The following is an 11169-nucleotide window of genomic DNA, read 5'->3' on the forward strand; positions in this document are numbered from 1 at the left end:
AAATTCGACAAAATTCGAAGAGTGTAGCTGAATATACCAAGGAGTTTGAGAAGTTGTGTATTTTGTGTGAGTTGTACAAGAAAGAAGAAATGAAGATTGGACGGTTCATCACTGGATTAAGACCTTCCATAGCCAACAAGGTAGAAAATTCTAACTACATTTTCTTTGATGATGTACTTAGATTGGCCGAGAGGTTTGAAAAACAAGAAAAGGAGGTGAATAAAGGTAAGGAGAAGACATATTTTAGTATTTCCTATTCTACTTCCTACAAGAATAAACCTACCTATAACCAAATTACACAATCACCAACTACTTCATCCAAATTTGACCCTAAGCCAAAGCCACGAGTTTATGTTAGTCTGGAACAAGCTGCCTTGGCTAAGAAACAATGCTATAAATGTCAAGGTTTTGGTCACATCTCACGTGATTGCGCACAAAAGGTGACTATTTTCCCTAAAGATCATAGGACCTTAGTTAACTTCCTTGCTTAACAAAAGGAAGAGGATGAACGTGCTTGCCTTGAGAAAGAGGAGGAAAGTAAAGAAGGGGAGTCTGACTTTGAGGACGAGGAGAAGTGGGATGATCAAGAGCTCCAAGAGGCTGCTCCGGACAAGGATACTTTGATTTTGAGGAGATTACTAACGGTAGAGTCCCAACCATTGAAGGAAGAAGAAGAAGAAAGGGAGAATTTGTTCTATATGAGGGCCTTTATGAATGACGACATCTTGATTTATAGTAAAACAAAGGAGTTGCACTTTGGTCATTTGAGACAAGTCTTTGAAGCTTTGCGTGCACAACAACTATATGGCAAGATGAAAAAGTGTACATTCTTGGTTCCTAGTCTTGTTTCTTAGGGTATATTGTCTCAAGTGAAGGGGTACAAGTTGATCCTTCTAAAGTAGAAGCCATTTCTTCTTGGCCAGAACCAAAGATTGCATATGATGTGAGGAGTTTTCATGGATTGGCAAGTTTTTATAGGCGTTTTATCCGCAATTTTAGCACAATGACAGCCCCTCTTACGAAACTTACATAGAAGGGTGAGTTTGTTTGGACTCACATTGCAAAGAGGGCCTTGAAGAATTGAAAGCTAGCCTATTGAATGCACCGGTTCTTGCGCTACCAGATTTTTATAAACTATTTGAGGTTGAAACAGATGCTAGTGGGTTGGGAATAGGTGTTGTGCTTCTACAAGAAAAACGTCCCATAGCCTTCTTTAGTGAGAAATTTAATGGGGCTAAGCTTAACTATTCCACGTATGACAAGGAGTTTTATGCCATCATTCGAGCACTTAAGCATTGGTCTCATTATCTTCGTCCTAAGCCGTTTGTGTTACATTCGGATCATGAGAGTCTAAAACATATACATGGGCAACAAAAACTTAATGTGAGACATGCTAAGTGGGTGGAATTTTTGCAATCCTTCACATTTGCTTCTAAGTATAAAGAAGGCAAGGAAAATGTTGTGGCGGATATTGTCGAGGAGAGGGTATTTGTTGGCAATCATGGAAGCTCGCTTGTTGGGGTTTGAAGACATGCTAGTGTACGTGAGTTGTTAGTAAGGGAAATGCATGGTGGAGGTATTGCGGGTCATTTTGGGGTACATAAGACATATGACTTGTTGTGTGAGCATTTCTATTGGCCTAAGATGCTTAAAGATGTTCATCATGTGACTGAGAGATGCGCCACATGCCAAAAGGCCAAAAGCACTTTCCACAAGGGTTTGTACACTCCATTGCCTGTTCCTAGTGTACCTTGGGATAGTGTAAGCATGGACTTCATTGTTGGATTGCCACGGACAGCAAGAGGTAAGGATTCCATCATGGTAGTGGTTGATCGTTTTAGCAAGATGACTCATTTTATACCGTGCCATAAAACGGATGATGCTAGCAATGTGGCTGATTTGTATTACAAAGAGATGGTACGTCTTCATGGTATTCCCAAGAGCATAGTGTCGGATAGGGATACTAAGTTCCTTAGCTACTTTTGGAAGACTCTTTGAAAGCTTGTGGGAAATAAATTACTATTTAGTACTTCACATCACCCCCAAATTGATGGACAACTGAAGTCACAAATAGGACATTGGGTACGTTGCTACGAGGATTGGTGAGTAAGACTACAAAGGATTGGGATGTGCGTTTGGCTCATGCGGAGTTTGCCTATAATAAAGCACCTTCCTCTACAACAGGTTCACCTCCATTTCTTATTGTTTATGGTGTTAACCCACATATTCTTGTTGATCTTGTTGATTTGCCACGAGGGAATCTTGTTAACTTTGATGCTCAAGATCGACAACAATCTTTCATGAAGACATGTAAAGAGGTTAAGTTGCAAATTAAGAGAATGAATGATCGTTATAAGCAACGAGCTAATAAGCACTGTAAATTACAAGAGTTTCAAGTAGGTTATTTGGTATGGCTAAACCTACGCAAGGAAAGGTTTCCTGGGAAACGCAAAAACAAGTTTATGCCAAGAGCTGATGGTCCATTTCGTGTGCTAGGACGTATTGGTGATAATGCTTATAATTTAGAACTTCCTGATTCCTATGGAGGTGTGAGTTCTACCTTTAATGTGAGTGATTTATCTCCTTATGTACTTTGGGGACGAATTCTTTTAAAGAAGGGGAGAATAATATGGATCATGAGGCGTCAAGTGTTACTAGAAGTGGTAAGGCGTTTAGCAACAAGACAGTGCCAAACACCGTGCAAAACACAGCGACAAACACAGTGCTAACCACTGTCCAGGCAACTAAAGAAGAGTTCGACATGGAAGACGAAGTCGTATTAGGATTTGGGTTGTCACTTGGACGTGGGCCAAGTTATTCTTATATTACTTGGATTGGTATAGAGTAGTAATGTGTCATGTAATTACTCTAATAGTTTCCTATTATGTTTTATGTTGTTTAATTAGTAGGAGTTAAGTCAGTTGGAGTTAGTTAGTTAAGTCGGTTTGTTTAGTGCATGGCTTGTACTATATAAACACATGTATTTCATGCTAATGTAGAGAGAAGAGATAGGTTGTTGATTATCGAATAAGAAATCTTTGAGAGTATTGCTAAGCATATTTGAGAGAAAGTTTAGAGACTAGCTTGACTAGTGGATCAAAGTCATTGCCTTTGTTCCAAACTTGAAGTCGTTGCCTTCAAGATTCTATCCATCTTCACCTTCAAACACAATCCATAATCGTTTCTTTTAATCAAGAACCCTCCATAACCATCTGGAAGATCAAGTTCCACATCAATCAACGGTATTTTATCGTTGCATTCTTAATTCTAGATTGGGAAGTTCTTGTTATCGTACCAACCGAAACAACTATAATTCCACGGATCCACCATTACTAAATAATTACCTCTTCGTCCACTTCCTTTCTCAATAATCCGGTAAGTTGTAGATTATAACAGTCGACAAGGGATTTCAACTCTTTTTTTAAATTAGAATATCAGGTGACACTCGAATTTGAACTGGGGAACAAGAACTTGCAGTCCTGCGCCTTACCACTCAGCCATGCTGCCAAAATGATACAAAATAGAATAGATGAAACTAATCCCTTTTGGGGATTGAATACTGAACTTTTTATTTATTTATTGTACTTGCATTTTAAATCATTTTTCTTTGCTAGCTCTTCCATTACTTATTAAAACGAAAAATTTGTTTTTTTTTTTTTTGTTTTGATTAGCTCCATACCAACAAATATAAACTTTCAATCAAAAAAGTGAAAATTTATGATAAACATGAGAAATTGGAACCATTAACTATTGACTTGACTGCGAGTTCATGAACGATTTCGATTTTGATTTCAAATTTTGTTTACCTAATGATATAAGAAAATTCAAATGATAATTAATCAGTATTGCGGTTTTTCAAAAAGAAAACTGAAAATTCTTCATATCCATTTTTCTTTTTCTCAATTTCAATTATAACATAATGAGTATATGTAAACCCCAAAACCATAACAAAAATTACACAGACAAATCGAGTATCTATATATGATATATTGATATCTGCACGTGTTTAAATTGCTATTTTATATAATAAACATAACCCGCTTTACAATACAATCTTATTTAGGAATTCTACAAAATGGTATTAAATTAAAAATTAAATAGCTAAAAATATCTCTTTTCTCCGAAAATCCTTTTTTGTAACAATACAATATAATGGTCAAAAAAAGTTGGTTAAATACTTTATTGTTTATGATTAGTCTATATTTAGCTTGGTGAAGAGATTAAATTATGTATCTGTTTTGTTTTTGATATCCAATCGGATTGGAATATGTAATATCATAATAATGGTCAAAATTGAATGGATATTCTATACTAAACAAAATTTTATAAATTGAATATCTAATTAAGTAGCAGAATTCTTTTTATATGAATGCTTTATCGATTCATTTCCTTTTGTATCTTTTGCATTTCAAAGTTTGACTAGAAACTTTTCTTTATTCCCTTTGTCATACGTATTTCACACATTCCATATATGCTCATATATGAATATATGGAGTTTTTGTGTCAAATTTTATTTGATCTAGTAAACTAAATATAAATTCCATCAGAGCTAGGTCGATCTATATGATTCAATGAAGAATGAGCCAAAAATGGGATTTTTCAATAAATGAGGAACTGATGCAAATGCTATAGGATGGAAATGAGGGAATGTCTATAATCCATGGGTTTAATCAAATACAATTTGAAGGATTTTGAAGGTTCATTGATCAGGGCTTAACGTAAAAACTGCATAAGTTTCCAAAAATTGAAGCCCAAGAAATGGAATTTCAATTACTTGTGAAAACATATCAATTAGCCGAACACTTGATAAATGAGAAATATGTTGTATACGAATTACTTACATATTCTTCTGAATTATATGTGTTCGCAGGATTAATTTAAAGAATCAGTAGGGAGATGCAAGAACAAACAATTTTGATTGGAAATATTTCTTTAATGAATTTCCTGGGAACTTTTATAGTAAATGGAATATATAGAATTGTGATCAATCAAATATTTCAAAGATCGGGAATTTATTAATACGAATGGGACCATTACAAAATCTTGATTTATACTGGCACCATAATATCAGATTGGGGAGGAAGATCGAAAATAGAGATTGATAGAAAAGCAAGGATATGCGGTCGGGTGAGTGGGAAATAAAAAAATATCTATTTTATATCTATTATCAGCTATGGGTTTGAGTCTAAGAGAAATTTTGGATAATGTATGTTACCCAGAAATTTTCTTGTCTTTCTTGAATGATAACGAGAAAACGAAAATTGGGTCAAAAGAAATGCCATTTTAATGTTTTATAAACAATTTTCTTATGTGGGTGGGGACCGGGTATTTTCAAAATCCTTATGTAAAGACTTACAAAAAAATTCTTTTGATAAAAATGTGAATTAAAAAGGATCACCGACAAAATATGAGCCGGTGGATGAACCTCAATATACCCAAAACAATACGTTTTTGTTACCCGAGATATATTGGCACCTGCAGATCATTTGATCGGATTGAAATTTGGAATGTATACACTTGATGATATGAATCATTTGAAAAATAAACATATTCATTCTGAAGCAGATCTCTTACAAGATCAATTCGGATTGGCTCTAGTTCGTTTAGAAAAAGTGGTTCGAGGAACTATAGGTGGAGGAATTCGACATAAATTAATACTGACTGCTCAGAATTTGGTAATTTCAACTCCATTAACAACCACTTTTGAATCTTTTTTTGGAACACACTCATTATCTCAAGTTTTGGATCGAACTAATCCATTAACACAAATCGTTTATGGGAGAAAATTGAGTTATTTTGGCTCGGGCGGATTAACAGGGCGAACTACTAGTTTTCGGATACAGATATCCACCCTAGTCACTACTGTCGTATTTTTCCAATCGACACGTCTGAAGGAATCAATGTTGGACTTACTGGATCTTTAGCAATTCATTAAGGATTGGTTCTTGGGGGTCTCGAAAGTCCTTATTATGAAATTTCTGAGAGAGCAAAAAGGGTACAGATGCTTTATGCATAATCGCTAGATAATACGTACTTGTTTATGGGCTATGTCACCTAAAATTCGTTGAAATTTGAGTTTTCTACAACTGCTGACAGTATATTACAAACCTAATTTTGGTTAATTATAATTAGTTCGTTGATTTGCGAAAGAAATACGAATTGTGAAGTTGAGTTTGTTGATCATATAAAAGAGGGGATTATTGTAGATGATCTTGTGAGATTGTCTTGTAGAATGTAGATTTTGAGATTTGAGATTGTTCCTTCTTCTACTGTATGTGCGCATAGTGTCTTTGATTTTTATTATTTCTGATTACTTGATTATTGTATGAGAAAAATGGTAGGAGAAGAGGAGAGAAAATGACAAGTTAAAGGAAAAAAAATCACACTCTCACAGAAGAGAGAGGAGAATAAAAGGGGTTGCTCCAACTTTAAAAGTCATGTGCTAAATTAGTTCCCTCATGTTACATATAACCTGCTACTAGGGCTGTTAAGAGTAGGGGTGCTTATCGAGCGAGCCGAGCACGAATAGCACTAGGCTTGGCTCGAGCTCGTTTCACTTTTCATGGACTCGACTCGGCTCGTGAGCTCGTCGAGCTCAGCTCGAACTCGTGTTTAGACTTTGCGGCTCGAGCTCGGCTCGTGAGCTCGAGGGTTACCCTTCTCTATCTTTTTTGTTTATACCTTTTCTTTTTATCTTTATTATGTTATATACCTTAGTTAATATCTTAAAAGAAATACTTAATATAATTTTTAATATATGTAAATAATTTTTAATATTTTTTTTAAAAAATATATTTAGTATAAAATGATAATCGAGTTGTTCATGAGCTTTACGAGCCGAGCTTTGCCTAACTCGGCTCGGCTCATTTAAGTCTCGAGCTGAGCCTGAGCTCGAGCGGAGCTTCAACGAGCCGAGCTGGTCGAGACTGTGTCAGATTCATTATCACCCCTAGTTAAGACTGCAGTCTTGACAAGGTAGTATACAAGTATACAACTGAAAAAAGAAGTGTGGGGTAAAGAACTTGGACACTTTTGATAAATTATTATTTATGTTTAATTATTAAGTCAAATTCATATTTATTTGTACTCTTTATATTTATTAACATTTTTTACTCTTAAATTACAAAATTAATGTCGCGGAGGAAAAAATGGTCAAACCGCAACCAAACTGCACCAAACTTTTTCGCGGTGTTCGGTTAGGGTTAGTTTGGGCAAAAGTGCGGTGTGAGTTGAGTAGGGAAAATGTCAAACTGTATATTTGCGGTTTGGGTTGGATTACATCACAAAACGCACCAACCCAAACGACCAACACCCCTACCTGCTACAACAATTTGGGTTACGTCTAGACCCTATAAAAATCACAAGAGGCTATGGTTTATAGCTGTTAGAATAATCCATAATTGAGATCTATAAAAAACGGTGAATAATAGAGGTGGGCATGGGCCGGGCCGGCACGAGCCCGCTCGAGGCCCAGCCCGGCCCGGCCCGTTGCCTGCTACGTGGGCCGCATGCCTGTTACGATCAAGAAATTTTATTTCCGGCCCACACCGGCACGAGCCCGCGGGCCGAACGCTCATTTCCTTTGTTTTTTAGCCTAAAAATGTCAAAAATACAATAAAACAACATAAAACATGGGCCATGCCCGCAGGAAGCACGTGCCCGGCCCGCGTGCCTGGGCCGGGCCATGGACAAATTTATAAAATTTCAAGCCCGACCCGGCACTCATGGGCCCGGGCCCGAACCTGGTCCAACCCGCCATTTACCCAAGCCCGCGGACCTAGCCCGTGAACAGGCCCGGCCCATGCCCACCTCTAGTGAATAATAGTTGGGAGTTTCGGCTGAACATAGGACTACTTAGAGATGGCCAACAGTGCGGGCCAATCCGCCCATCCAACCCAGCCCACCTTGTGGTCCGTGTGGGCCGGGCTTGCAAAAAGCCCGGTCCAGCCCAGCTCGAACCATGAAATTGGTGGGTGGGTTGTGGGCCAGATTTCTTGAGCCCAGCCCACTAAAACCCGCTACTAAAATCGTCCAGCTCGAACCATGAAACCGGTCCAAACCAACCCATGAACCAGACCAGCCCAGTCCAAGTTATTATTGAACCAAATTGTGTATATTTTAATCGAATTGTATATATTTTAATCAAATTGCATATATTATATTCAGTTAATTTTAAAATAATGAAATTATTCATTAATTTTAATAATTGTATATATTTTATTCATTTTAAAGATTTATATAACAATAATGAATAATTTAATGATTAAATAATTTTGAAAAAAAATATCTCAATGCCGGCTGCCAGCCCGGTCCGCCCACTGACCACGAACAGCCAACCGCTTCTCGAACCGTGAAAACCGGTAACAGACCGGTGTGGGCCAAGACTTTTCAGCCCGCGGACCAGCCACCAACCCATGAATTTCACGGTCCGGTCCTGGGCCGTGAAATCTCAGCCCAGCCCGCTCTGGCCCATGGTCCGGCCCGTCCAGCCCGCACCAGTGGCCATCACTAGGACTACTCATGTACTGAACATAGGACGTCATACACAACTATTTTCCTTCAATGTTGAACAGAGCCATAGTGTCAGCAACATCAACATGTGAAAGAAACTTCTTCCTCAACCTGATCTCAAAATCAACCACATTCACAAACCTCAAGCAAATCCACGCCCAAATCATCGTCAACAGTTTAAATTCCGACACTATAACGGTCACTAAGCTCACTCAAAAGCTGTGCGACATTGGAGCTGTACACCATGCTAATCTTCTTGTTTCTGCGACGCCAAATCCTGATATATTCCTCTACAATGTCCTCATTCGTGGCTTTTCTCATAACTATCTTCCCTCATCTTCTGTGTTAGTCTATGATCGTTTACGTCGAAACACAACAATCAAGCCTAATAACTTCACATATGCTTTTGGAATTTCGGCTTCTGGGTCACTTGGGTATGAAAAGATTGGTATGTTGCTTCATGCTCACACAATAATTGATGGTTTTGATGATGAATTGTTTGTTGGGTCTGCTGTGCTTAATATGTACTTAATTGTTCCAAGGTTGGGTTTGCATACAAGTGTTTGATAGAATGTCTCAAAGAGATACAGTGTTATGGAATACTATGATATTGGTTGGGAAGAATTGCTGTTATGTACATTCACTAGGTGTTTTCCGTGATATGGTTGGAAGTGCTGTCAAATGTGATTCGTCAACTTTGTCCGCGATTCTTCCTGCTATAGGAGAGTTGCAGGATTTGAAGTTGGGGAAGGAAATTCAGGGATTATCAGTCAAAACAGGGTTTTATTCTCATGCATATGTACTTACTGGTCTTGTTTCTATGTATGCAAAATGCGCGGATGTATGCGCTGCCAGATTGGTGTTTGGGCAGATGAGAAAACCGGATTTGATATGTTATAATGCATTAATATCCGGGTATACTTGTAATGGTGAAACTGTGTCTTCGGTTAGCCTTTTTAAAGAATTGCTACTTTCTGGAGAGAAGGTGAACTGTAGCACAATTGTTGGACTTGTACCAGTTGGGTCTCCTTTTCGCCATCTAAGTTTGACTTTGTCCATCCATTGTTTCTGTATCAAAACTGGAATGATCAGAAATTCTTCGATTTCAACTGCAATAACTACAGTTTATAGTAGGCTAAATGAATTTGATAGGGCTAGACAACTATTTGATGAGACACCTGAGAAAAGCTTGGCAGCTTGGAATGCCATGATATCAGGTTATACCCAGAATGGCTTGACTGAAATGGCAATATCACTATTTCAGCAAATGCAAAAGTGTCATATTCGTCCAAATCCTGTAACAATAACTAGTATCCTATCAGCATGTGCGCAATTGGGAGCACTTAGTCTAGGAAAATGGGTTCATGAACTAATACACAATGAGAAGTTAGAGTCAAATGTATACGTATCAACTGCTTTAATTGACTTATATGCAAAATGCGGGAGTATAACCAAGGCTCGAGAATTATTTGATTCTGTGCCAGAGAAAAATGTTGTGTCCTGGAACGCAATGATATCTGGATATGGCCTTCATGGACTTGGACATGAAGCAGTGAATCTTTTCAACCAGATGGTGGATTCCAGGATTCCTCCTAGCACAGTTACTTTCCTGTGTGTTCTATATGCTTGTAGTCATGCAGGCTTAGTTAGTGAAGGCAATGCCATTTTTCATTCTATGGTTAATGATCATCTTTGTGAACCATTGGCTGAGCATTATGCTTGCATGGTTGATCTCTTAGGACGAGCAGGACAACTAGATAAAGCTTTGAAGTTTATTGAAGATATGCCTGTTAAACCTAGCTCTGTTGAGTGGGGAGCATTACTTGGTGCATGCATGATTCACAAGGATACAAACCTGGCACGCATTGCGTCTGACAAATTGCTCGAGCTAGACCCTGAAAATATGGTTACTATGTATTACTTTCCAATATTTATTCAGCTGATCGCAACTATGGGCACGCCGCTTCCGTTCGACAAGTAGCCAAGAAGAGAAGGCTGGCAAAGACACCTGGGTGCACTCTAATTGAGTTAGATGACACTCCTTACGTCTCACATGTGGTGATCGCTCCCACCCACAAACAACTGCAATTTATGGGAAGCTGGAGAAATTAATGGCCGAAATAAAGGAGGCTGGGTATCAGCCCGAGACTATGACAGCTTTGCATGATGTTGAGGAGGAAGAGAAGGAGCTTATGGTTAATGTTCATAGTGAGAAGTTAGCTATATCTTTCGGGCTTATTTCTACAGAACCAGGAACTGAAATCAGGATCTTCAAAAACCTCAGGGTTTGTTTAGACTGTCATACTGCAACTAAATTCATCTCCAAGCTCACTAAAAGAGTAATTGTTGTTAGAGATGCTAACAGATTCCACCATTTCAAAGATGGCACCTGTTCTTGTGGAGATTATTGGTAAATTTGATGTTGCTTCGCGGATTAAGTTATATAGTACACTCTAAATCAGGTGACGCACTCCTAGCCTCATGTCAGGGAAGAAATGCTGCACATACATCATATTATAATATCCTTTCCATCTTAGTTGCAGCGAGCATAATTAATCGACAACATATTGCTTTATTCATATATTATAATCTTAGTTGTGTATGACTCCACATCAAAACGATTGTGGCATTACATATAGATTTTAGTTTAGGAATTGG

The 11169-nt window shown here is 38.0% G+C and overlaps 1 protein-coding gene across 1 annotated transcript; it reads left to right on the top strand.

The window, feature by feature from the left end:
• The first annotated feature begins 8538 nt into the window (after positions 1-8538).
• On the top strand, positions 8539-11092 carry LOC104903033 (pentatricopeptide repeat-containing protein At4g30700). Its single transcript, XM_010691001.4, is given in 4 exon segments — positions 8539-9039; positions 9041-10412; positions 10415-10558; positions 10561-11092. Coding segments are annotated over 4 exon segments (2358 nt in total). The 5' UTR covers positions 8539-8562; the 3' UTR covers positions 10926-11092.
• Positions 11093-11169: the final 77 nt, after the last annotated feature.

Source organism: Beta vulgaris, chromosome 9, assembly GCF_026745355.1.
Source record: "Beta vulgaris subsp. vulgaris cultivar EL10 chromosome 9, EL10.2, whole genome shotgun sequence".
Taxonomy (NCBI): Eukaryota; Viridiplantae; Streptophyta; class Magnoliopsida; order Caryophyllales; family Amaranthaceae; genus Beta; species Beta vulgaris.